At 37.9% G+C, this 15,573-nt stretch overlaps 1 protein-coding gene across 6 annotated transcripts in view; it reads right to left on the bottom strand.

Moving 5' to 3' along the window:
- The window catches only part of LOC110832958 (tyrosine-protein phosphatase non-receptor type 5), a 35,634-nt gene extending 20,312 nt beyond the window's left edge, over positions 1–15,322 (bottom strand). For 2 of the 6 annotated variants that reach the window (XM_022070461.2, XM_087351221.1), the window contains exons 1-2: positions 10,185–10,296; positions 3,634–3,804 (exon numbers count right to left, since the gene is read on the bottom strand). In XM_022070461.2, the coding sequence (XP_021926153.2) occupies positions 3,634–3,804; positions 10,185–10,281 (268 nt within the window). In that variant the 5' untranslated portion in view covers positions 10,282–10,296. Of the gene's footprint in view, positions 1–781; positions 1,192–2,700; positions 3,461–3,633; positions 3,805–10,184; positions 10,297–14,854; positions 14,960–15,066 lie in introns of those variants that run through there. The other 4 variants (XM_087351219.1, XM_022070462.2, XM_087351220.1 and 1 more) reach the window with 4 other exon arrangements.
- Positions 15,323–15,573: the final 251 nt, after the last annotated feature.

The following is a 15,573-nucleotide window of genomic DNA, read 5'->3' as shown; positions in this document are numbered from 1 at the left end:
TGGTGAATAAGTTTTTCTACGTTTATCAATGTATGTCTTCCTTAGCTTTTCTTTATTTGTTAAATAGTTCTGATGTTTTAGTTCTTTACGTCGCTGTTCAGAGGTCAACAGTTCTTGGTCAGTCAACTATCTACGTCCAACCCCACCCTTTCAAATCTTCGTCTGATTTTTTGTTCTTGTGTTCTTGTTAAATACGTTTTATCAATATAGGTCTCCCTTCGCTTTCTTTATTTGTTAAGTACGTCTGATGTTTTAGTTCTTTACATCGCTATTCAGAGGCCAATTTTCTTGGTCAGTCATCTATCTACGTCCAACCCCACCCTTGCAAATTATCGTTTGTTTGTTTTTTGTTCTTCTGTTCTTGCTGAATTAGATTTTCTACGTTTATCAATGTAAATCTCCCTTCGCTTTTCTTTACTTGTTAAGTAGGTCTGATGTTGTAATTCTTTACGTCGCTGTTCAGAGGCCAATTGTTCTTGGTCACTCAACTTTCTACGTCCAACCCCACACTTACAAATCTTCGTCTGCTTTTTTCCCCTTCGGTTCTTATTGAATAAGTTTTTCTACGTTTATCAATGTAAGTTTTACTTCGCTTTTCTTTATTTCTTAAATATGTCTGATGTTGTAGTTCTTTACGTCGCTGTTCAGAGACTAACAGTTCTTGTTCAGTCAACTACTTACGTCCAGCCCCACCCCTGCAAATCTTCGTCTTAAAATCGATCAAAAGTCAGTTTAAATAATACTTTCGTAATCGTAATATATCGAATGAGTATCAGTTTACCTTGTAGGAGTTGGTACTTCAAATACTCGATAACTTCTTCTTTCACTTTTCTGATGTTTTAGGCCAAGTGTCAGTCAATATTCAAGAATGCGATGTGCTGCTTCTGGAGCAGTGATAATGCAACTGGGTTGATAGTTTTTGATTTCTTTGTTGTGAAGCGTTATTTGTTTACTCTGCATTGTTGTGTTGTACTCGGCATTGTTGTGTTCCACAACAATGCCGAGTAAACAAATATCTGTTGACATTGTTGATGACATAATTTATTGACGACGAGGAATCACAAATTTTTATAATACTAGAGCAGGGCGCTCCTTTCAGAGCTCCTAGGGGGGGTGGTCAAGTTTGTAAAACGCAACCAACCTTGGTTAGTCCCAAATGGGAGTTAGTTTAGTGTCTCATTCAAGTGTTTTAACCCCTGAGTAAGAAACTAAACTAACCCCCCCCCCCCCCGAATGGGGGGTTTAAACACTTGACAAACCCCCCGAAGGGGGTTGGTTGCGTTTTAAAATCTTGAGTAAGACACTAAACTAACCCCCGTGTATAAACAAATATAAGGTGATATTGTTGATGACGTCATTTTTTGACAACGATGGCTAATCCTTTCGGAGCGCTTCTTGTAATCTGATATTTTACTTCTTTACGTCGCTGATCAGAGGCCAACAGTTCTTGGTTAGTCAACTTTCTACGTCCAAACCCACCCTTGCAAGTCTTCTTTTTTTCTATTCTGTTTTTTGTTGAATAGTTCTGATGTTTTAGTTCTTTACGTCGCTGTTCAGTGGCCATCTGTTCTTGGTCAGTCAACTTTCTACGTCCAGCAACACCTTTGCTAATCTTCGTCTGTTTTTTTCTTTTTCTTTTTTTCTCTTCTGTTCTTGTTGTATACGTTTTTCTATGTTTATCAATGTAACTCTCCCTTCGTTTTTCTTTATTTATTAAATAGGTTTGATGGATTAGTTCTTTACGTCGCTGTTCAGAGACCCACTGTTCTTGGTCAGTCAACTTTCTACGTCCAATCCCACCCTTGCAAATCTTCGTCTGTTTTTCTACAAATGTCGTTAATATGGTCTCGTTTATCGATGTAATTCTTCTTTCGCTTTTCTTTATTTCTTAAATATGTCTGATGATGTAGTTCTTTACGTCGTTATTCAGAGGCCAATTGTTCTTGGTCACTCAACTTTCTACGTCCAACCCCACCCTTACAAATCTTCGTCTGCTTTTTTTCCCTTCTGTTCTTATTGAATACGTTTTTCTACGTTTATCGATGTAATTCTTCTATCGCTTTTCTTTATTTCTTAAATATGTCAGATGTTGTAGTTCTTTACGTCGCTGTTCAGAGGCCAATTGTTCTTGGTCACTCAACTTTCTACGTCCAACCCCACCCTTACAAATCTTCGTCTGCTTTTTTTCCCTTCTGTTCTTTTTGAATACGTTTTTCTACGTTTATCGATGTAATTCTTCTTTCGCTTTTCTTTATTTCTTAAATATGTCAGATGTTGTAGTTCTTTACGTCGCTGTTCAGAGGCCAATTGTTCTTGGTCACTCAACTTTCTACGTCCAACCCCACCCTTACAAATCTTCGTCTGCTTTTTTTCCCTTCTGTTCTTATTGAATACGTTTTTTCCAAGTTTATCAATGTAAGACTTCCTTCGCTTCTCTTTATTTCTTAAATATGTCTGATGTTGTAGTTTTTACGTCGTAGTACAGAGGACAACTTTTCTAGGTCAGTCAGACGTTTTAAAATCTTGAGTAAGACTCTAAACTAAGTCCCCCGAATGCGGGTTAAACACTTGAACAACCCACGTTTTGGGGAGGGTTGTTCAACTGTGTTTTAAAATCTTGAGTAAGGCACTAAAGTAACCCCCTTCGGGGGGTTAATTTAGTTTCTTTTTGGTTGAATATTATTATTAGTATCAGATTACCTTTTTGGTGTTGGCAACGTCTTCTTTCACTTTCCTTCATTTCTTAAATAGTTTTATGTCGCTGTTCGGAGGCGATGTGCTGCTTCTGGAGCAGTGATAATGCGACTGGCTTGATAGTTTTTGATTTCTTTGTTGTGAAGCGTTATTTGTTTACTCGGCATTGTTGTGTTCCACAACAATGCCGATTTTGTTTATAGTTGACATTGTTGATGACGTAATTTATTGTTAAAGATTATTTCAACATAATTTATTTTAAGAGAAACGTGGGCAAAGAACAGACACCACAGTTAGTGAATTTTATCAGTTCTAATCTTATAGATATGGACCCTCCTATAATCTACTGTTCAGATAAGCATTAAGTATCAAAGATAATGACAACAGTAGTAACATGTATAATTCATGTTTGGGAGATAAGTAATTCAGATCACAGCTGATGACCGGCTACCTAACTTCCCACAGTTCTTTAATAAAAATGTCAGGAAATTGCCTTAAAACAGGCCACAACCACTTTTTCTCACATCCCTTTCAATTCATCATTCTTCCAAATTTCATTTGACACACTACATAACCTTAACAGCTGCTACAGCATCATTATTAACTGAATATCCAACCCAATTAAACTTGTGTGTGTGTGTGTGTTGTTGTTGTTGTTTTATTTATATATATATATCCATCCATCATCTAAGCGTTATTAAAACTGCAATGTTTCGGAAGTTGGTTCTGCTTCTGCCTTCAGGTGAAAGGATAAAACTCCAAACTCTGATTAACTTGAAAGTTGACAAGTATAAATCTTTTATTATATTATTTTTAAGAGCAGTAATACTTCCTCATGAATTGATGAGATTCAGATGAGATTATCTTTCGACCAAGATTGCTTTTATTGCTTCATTCAATATAAGTTACCAGAAAATAGTAAAAGACATCTACACATACCTGGTGTTTCTGATGAACTGTGATCTGCAACCTGGCTCTTGCCAGCTCTGTACTGGTCACCGACAGATGACATAAGCTGGCGGTACAACAGGCTATTACGGAACGGGAACAAAGATGCCCGCCCCTCTTCACCCACTACATCCTGCGGCAGCACTATCAGACCAAAACAACCTAGAAAAAAGGATGAAAAATATGTTAAGCTATAAATGTGACAGGTATATATGAACAAAATTCTTAATTTGTATCACTTAAATTTACTGATTTCACTTGTTATGTCACATTCGGCAGTATCCACAGCTGCCATAATTGGGTCGTGTAGCAAAAAATGTTCTGCCAACATCGGTGGTATATGTTACATAGACAAGATATCACTTTACTTCACGTTACTCAGGATCGGCTTTAAGAGTGAGACCGAGTACCTTACCACAGAGGGGCAGATCCTCTTAAACTCTGGCAGACAATAACCAAATTGATAACTTTCAGAATAGATCCTTTGAAAGGGAACTTTCCACTTTGATACAGACATTCTAACCAATGGACCCTCTGCAAAATAGAATAAGCTGAGACTTAAGATTTCCATGGCAGTTCATGATGCTTATGGTCAAGGTCATTAATGGTAATTGGTCAGAGTAGCGGTGCTATACTCTAATATATCAGAAGGCTTACTACTATTACTAATATAATATTCATTATACAAACAAGGTAATGATCACCTAACTAGTTTCCAGTTAAATAAAAAAGTATGCACAAAATGAATGACTGGTTTACACAAGGAATAAAAATATCTTGCAAATGTAAAAGTAGTCTATATATATATATATATATATATATATATATATATATACACACACACATACACAAACACACAGTGTCAAAAGAGTGGCACTGGGAAAACTGTTTTTTGAAAAGAATTTTACATAACTCAGCCAATTGGAGCAAAAGTTGTTACAAAGTGGATATCCAAAGTGCATTGCCCTCTTAGTCAGCTTTTCCAGAGAGAAACCTGAAAAAGAGAACTGCTGGGCAGCTACAAGATTTATTCCAAATGTCTCTGTACCAACCCTAGCTTTCCCATGTGTAATGCAAAAAATGTATATATTTGCTTTGATATGTTAAAGAACAGCAGGGCCTCTAATCATTTTTTGGACAACTTTTATAAAGTTGGGCAAACATCCCAGCAGCTGAGAAAATCAAAGTTACATATTTCTTCTATTTCATTCATATCTATCAGCCATTTTAACATTCCATCCATAAAAAACAAATTAAGAAGTGATAATTGCTTAAAAAGAAAGACCAATCAGGTAACTGTTCTCCTTCTGGAAAGTAATTAATATAGGCTGGATTTTATAAATCTCCTGAGAATAATTTATATACTGAAAATGACATACTGCAATCCACCACACCCATATCAGCTCTGCGACCCATCTGATCCAACAAATAGGTAGATGGGCTGCATCCCAACACTGAATTGACTAAACACAAAGATGACAACTCACCTCCATTTGGGGCAGAGGTCTAAAACTTGCAAACCTACTAGAATCATCACTGAGGCATGAAACAGCATGCTGCCACAACCTCTGTCCTCAGTTTGAGTCTGGCCCAGAACTTCACTGGACTCAGAGTAAAATTCGATAAGAATTTAACTCCAATACAAATGTGTTTTAACAGATACCCATTCATACCAGAAACAAAATTTCCATCTTAAATAAATACGAACTTATCTGCAAAAGAGAGTAATATCTCATAGACCTATGAATGATAACAGGATTGTGAGGAAAAGAGCTGATAACTTGATATGGATGCTGATTCCACAAAGAAAAATGTCATTCTTATTTTTGGTACTGCAGAAAGAGGTAAGTGTGGAATGAAAGACAAATTTGAGTGGAAGAAAGGCGATGCAAAAGAGATTTGTTAACAGAAAACAAGTTTTAGAGCAGAGAATGCAGTAAGTATAAGTTTAACATAAGGAATGAAAAAACAGTAATTGACCTGAACAGTAATAGAATTACACCCACATTTCAAAACCTATTCATACTAGGGAGATAAAAAGGTGATTATTTATTTCAGACATATAATACCATAATCCCTTTAAACAACTGAAGGCCTTTCTGCACACAGGGGTAATTCCAATCTTTTCGCACAAAATAGACCATATGGCATATCTCCAGACACTAAAAAATAATCTGAATCATTTGGTGCAAGAACGACATTTGCCCCATTAATGGTGTAGCAGATAATCTGTATACTGTGACTACGCGCATCTTCTAACAATGTCCCGAGCAAGAACGAGACAACTCCAAACTTACCTCATTCTAGCACCAAGTGACAATGTGAGTTCGGTATCATCAACAAATTCAATCAGCCCCAATGAACAACCCAGAATCTGATGTAATAAATGATGACAACAGCAGTGAATGACAAACTAATGCTAGGGTTCTTCCAAGAAAACTTCTTTAATTATTGCAGTTTTATTCAAATCTGTATGAATATACAACTGTAACTAAAATATTTTTATCAGAATTCTTGGCAAAAATTAAAGCCTGATGCAACAAGGAGACTCTTTTACTCCAAAACAAATTACTTTCTGTGGCAATGTTCTGAATTTATAAAAAAGCATTCTAAATTATGTTGACCTCACAAACTGTAAAAGTTATTAAAGCATTCTTTATTATGTTTTAGCAAAGCATGTCTACTGCAGAGTTTCTTTACTTGCTTATAAATTTTGAAATTCAGACTCAAGTCAAATTTTGCAATCTATTATGATATAGAATATTTAAATTTTGCCCAAAATACATTTTTCACTTCATATAGCCTTAGTGACACACCTAACAAACAAATTAATATTTTATCGCTAAGGCTTCTAAGAATCTCTCATACAAAATGTAATAAAATCCAATACAGATATCTGGAGCTGACAGACGTGACACGCACAATTTACATGCCTATAAAACGTTTCTTATTTTATTACTAGTCGCTACATGTAAAAAACACCTAAAATAAATAACAAAGCAACTTATTTTACTTACAAGCAGGCCTGTGCCAGTTTACCGGAACAACAAAGGTATAAAAACTAAAGAAAAAAATTGTACCGTACCTTACCACAGTTTTCTAAAATAAGAACAATAATTTCTGCAAATAAACATTTTATTAAAGCAAGTTAAACTGTCCTTTAGTGTTTTAACAACTTTGAATTTGACATTTTAAACTTATCTGCTGAAGTACCTACACATTCAAAACTTCTGACTTACCGAGAAAACATTATGTACGTATTCATGTCACTAGAACATGGAGACATGGCTTTACAAAACAACATACAGTGGTTATTCTTCGCTATTCCCATACGTTCCTTAATTTTAATTAAATTCTTTCGGTTGAATGATACAGACAACATTTGAGAGGCGGTAAACTTTTACACATGTGTTGATTTCAATGATAGTAGCATCTTCGTATTCTACCGTCTACACGGCGCATAAGGTGAGATTTCATGCTGTCATGACAGCGAGTATTAGGATGACTGCTTCTGGGGTGTTGCGCCAGAAGACAGACAGCCAGCCATCTTCCTGAATCCTCACAACCTCATGGGAATACGCTTGGATGGGGGTTCTCTCTCACACAGCTCCCTTCGGTCTACTGACCTTTTGTGCTCACTCATACTTCGTAGTGGTTCAGTTGGGGACTTTTCTTTGTTCAAGTAGGATAAATCAATACAAGTTGTTCCCGTGTTACGGAACCCAACTGTACACGCATTCAACACATCCCTACAACGATAAAATAAACGTTCGTCTGTCAGTATAACAACGCTATGAAAATTAATATAAAATTTACATAAATACCAAACCACTACATCATTCTTCGAAACCCTGTTAACAACAGAGTGGAAAGCTGCACTACGTTCGGTAGACCTAGACACGCAGAATTTGATGTTTTCACGACGGTGAGTCTGAAGATTGCTGTCTTCTGGGTTGCTGCGTAGATGTTTACCGACGTTTCAGAGGTCCTTGCTGCCTCCATCATCAGGGCGATGGAGGCAGCAAGGACCTCCGAAATGTCGGTAAACATCTACGCAGCAACCCAGAAGACAGTAATCTTCAGACCTAGACACATCTTCCAAATGCATTCTTTGCGATTTAATACCTCTGGTCTAAATGTTTGTTTACTGAAGATATAAATATATTGCTGCAAAACCAGACGAACTACATATATAACACTAATCTTTCCTTGCAGGCGAACACGCTCATTTTACAGTGTACGAATTCCCAAAAATAAGGTGTTGCTTAGCAAGTCGTTGTAATTGACCTTCTAACATGAAATAACCTACCGGAATTTCAGCAAGAGCGCTATTATAGTTATTATGAGCCTACTTGTAGTATATCTGCCCAGTGTTCGTGTCAATGATGCGCTGACTTAAACAATACTATTATAAATTAAACAAAATAAAAGCAGATATATCTGATAACAATATGGTTATTCGTATAAGCTTTTCCTCCAAAACCTCTGTGTACAAGTTTTGTTTCTCCATTCCAGCTCCAGTCGTCACTGGTTTTAACTGGCGTAACAATACTTGGTACGCTGTAAGAATCTATGTTTCTCATTGTGAAACGTCCTAAATCCCAAGAGTTTTTAATCTTTCGTGAGAACAATACATACACACACAAGCGTGCGCGGCAACCACTTGACAGAACGAAAAGTATATATTGGAGGATAACAAAACTGAATCTTAAAAAAATGTTTAGGTGGGAAAACAATATATGAGACAAGTAAAATATGCTATTGTGACAGAGGAAGTTAAATCCGGTCTTGAATATTAATGACATTGTCTACAGTTAAATTCGTCGGCCACATGTGAAAATCACGGTTGACAAGTGAAACGATATTCCCTCGCCAAAGGCATTTGTGATTTTTTAATTTCTCTAATGGCGTTCATTTTTCTGGTATACCAAATCACCGTTCTGCTTCCTGATTTTGTAAGTTGCTGTCCACAGTTCGCAGATAACTTTCTACCAACGTACCAAGATACATTCCACAGTCGTACTCATCATAACATGCAAAAATGCCTCATATTAATCCCATTATTAAACAGGGAATCTTTCATTAAAATACAAAATAAAAAATTATTGCGTTTACTGAAAATGAAGAACGCTGTCGGATCCAACTACATTTAGAGCAATGCGAATCTCTGCAAGGTAATATGAAATTACTGCAGGATCGGAGACTTCCTTACAAACGCTACCTAAGAGGCCAAATGCCCAGTCAAAATATGGTCTGCTGTGTTAAGAAGGAAAGACGTTAATTGATACTTTGGCCCACTTCCGGTTGCACTGCAACAGAACATCCGCTCTTGGTTTTATGTTATGTACGAACGGCACCTAAGACTAGCTTCCTCATAGCCGAACCACAAGATCCTTTCCCCATCACTCCACACAATTAACACCAATTAAAATCACACACCTAATTTACGGTTCTTCGAGAGCAAATCCTGTAAGAGGTTAAAAAAGATTCTGCAAAAAAATTAACCTGTTTTCGGGGGTCGTGGAGGGGTGTCTAAAAATCGAAAACATAAGACCTCAAAGCTCCTTATTATTCTTGTTCCGGCAAGCATTATAATCTAACACTTCAAGATGCCTGGGGTATTCATAACGGAGAGTACGTAGAAGTTAAACTGTGAAAGTATCATAACCATTTCTCCCACGAACTTAGACTAGCACTGTTCAAATTATTACGATTTCGAACATATGAATCAAACAATTTTATCCTCAACAACAAATCAATCAGTTAAGATGTTACACCTAACCCCTTCATGAAGCCTATACCAAGTCTTATCATAATCCCTTATATTTCTCGCCATATTGATACAAAGTCACTGGCACTGTACAATTTCTTTAAAAAAATACTAAACGAGTTCCTTGCATTATGGATTACAAAGGTCCATCGCCAGTTCTTAAAAGCCCCCAACTGTGCACTATTCTGAGGCAGCTCAATCCAGTCCACGCCCTTCACACCCTTCTAAGGGCCGTTTTAATGCCACCCTCCCAGCTATGCTTAGGTCTTCCAAGTTGCTCTTTTCTTGAGGTTACCTAAAAAAATTGTGTACATCTAATTTATCGCTCCAACAACTTTCGATAAAGAGTAAAAGATTGAAATGAAAATATTAATTCAGAATAAAAGTCTTGCGCAGTCAGTATTTAATGTGGCCTACAACTTCCAATCAAGGATATAAATATTATATCGAACTCATATGCTAGCGTACATAAAGAAAAATATGTATTTTTTACACTTGCTATACATTCCCACTTCAGTACATAAACACGCCGTACGTCGCACAGGTGACTATTTCGAAAATTATGCTCACAACGTCAACAAATTCTGCAATAGTACACAGGCAATATCAACAAACAGTTCTGTCCTTCGGCCTAACCATAAGCAGGTATTGACATAATAACATGGAGACTGTATATTATCTTGAAAACAAGTATCACTCTTGCATAGATATAATTTCACATAATTTGGAACTCATTTACAAAAACATGCAACCACAACAAGATTATTATTACCTGGTGCGTCGAACACTGCCGTGAACAGCACGAATCCTAATAAGTAAACACGATAACACACATCCAAGTCCATCACACTGAGCTCAGGTACCGCCATATTGAATGCTGCAGAAGACCCAGGAATGTGCGATCGCCTGCAGTCAGAGCGTAAACCCGGCCAATCACGAGGCTACATTCCAAAAAAGCGCGGGACAACATTTCTGGCTGATCAAAACACAATCAACCCTCTTCCATCGCAGGGGTTACGTTCCTCGAGAACGTCGCGTTGGACGAACTTGAAGCGTTTTGTGTTAAACAGCGATACGAGAACCCGGCCACGTCGTCTCCCATTAGCACCCCGCGCACTACGTTCATTTTTACGCATACACAAATGAATCTCCCTACACATACGGAAACACAATAAAACCATATGGAAAATAACAATATTTCAATTGCTATATTTTGCTGTAAATTACGTACCGTGAATGATGAGGGGTGTCTGAGAGGAAAAATAGTAACCAACGGGTTGGTGTGTACTACTACGCCATATTTGGCAGACTGCGTACGTTCAAATTTTCCGCGCTCGCAAAGGATTGTTCGCATGTGTATTTGCGTGTTTAAGATAATTCTCTTTGGACAAGGGTTTCCTGTATTCGAAAGGAATGGGCAACACTATTACTTACAAACAATATCTATTTGTTGCCTATCGGATGTAAATTTCGTTTCGTTCACTAATTTCGATGATACAGCCCTATTTTAAAAATATCACATTACATACAGCAACAGTTAAGGTATTATGACATATTTTCAATGTGATTGGGAGTTTAATATTTTTGATATCTTCATCGCCGTGTGTATGTCATATGTGTTTTTATTTCAAATTAGTTCTGTCGAAGTCCCCAGACTTTATGCAACTCCGGATTTGTATGGAGCCTCAGTGTCCCACTACAAGTTAATAATCCAATCAATGACTTCATTAGTCATTCCAATTTAACAAAAACACTGGATACGAACGAGTTGTAATACACCAGTTGACAGCTCACAATATCACAACCTGGTATGGCGGATAAATATTTTAAGACGGTGTGCTATTTCCAAGTTTACTCTACACATATCGTGCTGAATACTTAAAAATCACGTCTTTGATTTTCGTTAAATATTTACCATCTGAAAACTATTTCTAGCTAAAGTAGCAAGTCTTAACACGCTTCATGTTTATGGCACGTTCAGTTCTTTACAGGACGCGACATTTTTTTGATAACATCGATCTAAAGTTCAGTTTTGAAGACGGTGGTCTTCTATGTTGCGCTGTGCAGTCAGGTAGAAACTAACCGACGTTGCAGACACGCTTACTGCCTCCATCAGTATCTCAAGACAGCCACATTCATATTCACGGACGTGAGAAACCGAGTCTCACCAAGCTCGATTTTATCTTCACAACAAGTAAGAATTCCACAATTTTTACTGTCAGAACCGCAAGACATTTCGTCGAAATCAGCCAAACTGTTTCGAAGTTGCACGGACGTACTGACAATAATATGGCAATCGTGTAAATTTGTAAAAAGAAAAGAAATACCTGTGTAAGAAACTGAGTAGCTTGGTGTGGCGAAAAACACTGCACATGTAAGGAATCAAGTGTAGCGTGTTCAAATCTCGGTGGGAATACAAATACTGGCATATTAACAGTTCATAACTATCGCACCATCTCATGCGTCGCTATGCAATTCTGTAGTTGAAACTAACGTCGTTAAAACCTAAGAATCATAAATAAGCAAGAAATTTCGAGTAAATATTATAGCGTATTTGGTGGCAATAAAAATCCTACGCAGATTACATTTATGTCAACACTGTTGTGTGGGTTGCTCTCCTGCTCCTGCCCCAGTTACACACGACAAAACACGATGACAGGAATCAACATATCAGGGCATTGAGCCGTATCTAAACTGCCTGCGTGGCAACTGGAAAAGCGTAAAAGTTCATCGTAAGAAACAGACGCACCGATCACAGAAAACGTAATGCAACTTACATTTATTACCTTCCGAGCGAAAACTAATGGAGAAATTAAAGTTTTCAGAAAGCAGAAATTCAGAAAAACTAATTGTAAAGAACAAAATCGCTTAATTCGCAAAAGGAGTGGGATAAATTGCAACCAGAGGAAATTCAAAAACACATTCACTGAGCGTAATGCTGTGAAATGGTATGCATAACTACCACTATCACTTATTTCAATTGCAGATGTAAATACTGTTGTTGCTCAATGATTTTCCCTAAACTTGACATAAGTATCGTGCCAAAGGATCCAAACCCCACTTCATTTTAACTCGTTTTAAATAATGCGCCCGCGTTGTTAAGCCTTGCAATTCTTTTGAACAGTAAATTGCGCGATTTGATTAAGGCGCCTTTCTTATGAAACAGGAAATAACAAGAATACGGTAACAAGGATAAATAACTGGACCACTGAAAATACCCTATGGTTAACTCTAACGCGTGGTGACATGTTATATAAATCGAGTGGTTCTTGGGGGAAATCGACTGAACGTGAGGTGAACAGGTCTCAGAATCGCGGCCATTGAAGTCGTATTTGAAATGTTAGACCTTCAAGTTCTACAGTCCACGACTGTAATCTTGAGACTTGCAAGGAATGCAGTAAGTCCGTAGCGTTAAAGGCAGACGCTATCTTTCCTCCTTCACAACGACCAGACCTGCTCGAAGACCAACCAGCCTCCTTTCCCCTAAGTAAATTTAGCGCAGCTTCAAACTGCCCACTGTCTTCCATCTATCGCCGAAGAACAGATTGCTTGCAGCTACCTCCTTATCTCCTTGCACGTTTCCCTGTTGTGGTGCTTAGACACAGGGACAATGCGACATCAACAGTTACAATAGCAGCATATTTGCTGAGATTCGAGTCCAGGACCCCCGCGTACGAATTACGTTTGTTAACATGCTACACGACACGTGTGAGAAAGGTGACTGAAAGCATGATATGAACCGATGATGATGAAGTGTCAACTAAGCAGACGATCATAACACACTGAAACAACTATTTTGCGGTAAAAGCTTTTCTGTGTGTGCGCGTATGGACAACGTACACTGATCTGAAGAGCAGTAAATGCTTGAAAATTGTCTCAAGACGCCTAAGTTCCTCGATACAGAACTCTTCCTCATGTCTACCAACACAAATGGGCAGATCAAAACGGCGGTATTTACTGTGAATTCATGGCGATTAACGTATACGACCGCTACATCATTTACAAGACAAAATGCTCCACAAATCACAATTAAAGCCCCGTCCACATCTAAATAATACCGCTCAAAACATTGTAAAAAAATTTCCAACAAAGATACAGAGTAAACGTCCATACTGAAATTGAAAGCTGGGAAGAGTTCAGCTTGTTTCATGACAAAAGATGTTTGTGTCATAATGTTTTCAGCAATGTTATCTAGACACTGACGGAAAACGTTTGTTTCTAACTGTCCTTTCATCTCTACCGACTGCGGATGGAAAAAATGTTGTCACTAATGCCGTTAGAAACATTTTAGTTAATAACATTTTCAAAAAAATCAAGTAACTTTTCTTGATAACACTGTAATATATTCTTTCAACAGTGCTATTCAGTGAAACCTGAGGTTACCACGGGAGCGAGTATGAAGATGGCTGTCTTCTGGGTTGTTACGTCGTGTAGTCTGGTAGAAGCTTACCGACATTTCAGAGGTGCTTACTGCCTTCATCATCAACAACCCAGAAGACAGTCATCTTCCATGTTCGCCGCCATGATAACCTCAAATCTCACTGAATATAACCAACAACTTCAGCGTGGACAGTGCTTTGCCACTGGCTATATAATTTCGATTTCGTAATTTAAATGAAAATGGCTTGACCAAAATTTTAAGATCAATTTCTCCCATTCATGATTTCATACCTCCGATATTAGCCACGCCTATGGCTTCTACCGTTTAACAGAAACAAGATTCGTACGACTAAAATGTAATTATTGGTTCTTTCATTTGGCCACATGTAACGACTCCAATTTTGGTATTTGGTTTCGATTTCAGGATCCTGGAAAACGTTAACAGTTTTCGTAATTTGTACCACGTTTTGTTTATGTAGTGGCATGAAGAATTACATCAATTTTTAATCCCCAATATAAACTCAGAAATGTCTGGCCACCTTAAAAAAATAAGTGTTGTGAGTGAGCGTCTGTGCACACACACAACCTAGATTTGTGACACAACAACCTAGGGCGTGTGCGCGCGCAGCAACTTTTGAATTACTTCCAGCAATTGTTCTCACAGACCGATATGAACCTTTGAAACACCCTGTACTTCGTATTTGTAATACGTCAAGAACGACACGTAGCTTAAATCTTAGTACTAAAGACGTAACAGCAAACTAGGCCTACTACACAACACTTCAAAACATATTTTAAGATTACACTACATACATATACATACATACATATACATATATATATATATATATATATATATATATATTCATATATATATTCATATTTATGACATTGCCATTTCATTCTCATAAAAGCAGTTAAGCAGTTATAAGCAAGAAATTATCCTCTTCTGTGCAAATGAATTTTCAAGCACGGAGGAAACGCAGATTTAGACTCCATGGTGACCAAAATTCCGCAATATGCATCGTTCTACTTATTACAAAACTGACGAAAAATATATACCTTATTAAGCAGACACAATACGTATCAGCGGCAAGGCGACCGTATCTGGCCTTAACTGAAGTATTGACGAGTTATGTAGATAAGTCTTCCACCGCCAAGTCTCAACTACGCGTATGAATGAACAGAAACAGCCACGTTACGTAACAATAGTCATAACAAAACACTGTTCATTTCCATGTGAAGGCAGCAACAAACATTCAATTCATTATTACCTCATAACAAACTGCGGCTGCATTTCACTAGTACACGCTCCGACACCTCGTTCCCACTACAGAAATGGAACACATCCAGCAAAAACGGCAGCTTCGCGGTTTGTGAATGGAAGGCACAATCTACGGCTTTACAAACACTGTCCAACGTCATGAAATACGTGGCACAAGAAGCCTCAAGATGTGTATGAATGTGTTGGAGCGCTAATGGCACCAGTCTGCGCCTACGATGTGCAACAACTCCCAGCCAACACCAAGCGTCGAGGTAGACTGAATGAAGTGTACGCTAGTCGGCTGGTTGGCCGGGGGAGGGGGGGGAAGCTGAAGAGGGAGGGAGCGAGGGAGGGAGGGATAGATTGTGGTGGGCAAGCTCCTACTTCCGGTACCAACAATCGATACAAACCCGACTAAAGAGTCTTCCGGGACAAATGTGTAACGTACAGTTTCGGATAAAAAATGTACACACACGTATAAATCATTTGGACCATGACTGATTTACATAACATGACG

The sequence above is a fragment of the Zootermopsis nevadensis genome, unplaced genomic scaffold (genome assembly GCF_977971745.1).
Source record: "Zootermopsis nevadensis isolate Lab colony 2312 unplaced genomic scaffold, Znev_1.0 Znev_ptg000018l, whole genome shotgun sequence".
NCBI classification, from domain to species: Eukaryota; Metazoa; Arthropoda; class Insecta; order Blattodea; family Termopsidae; genus Zootermopsis; species Zootermopsis nevadensis.
The sequence above is the reverse complement of the archived record's forward strand: the minus strand, read 5'-3'. Positions and strand labels throughout refer to the sequence as shown.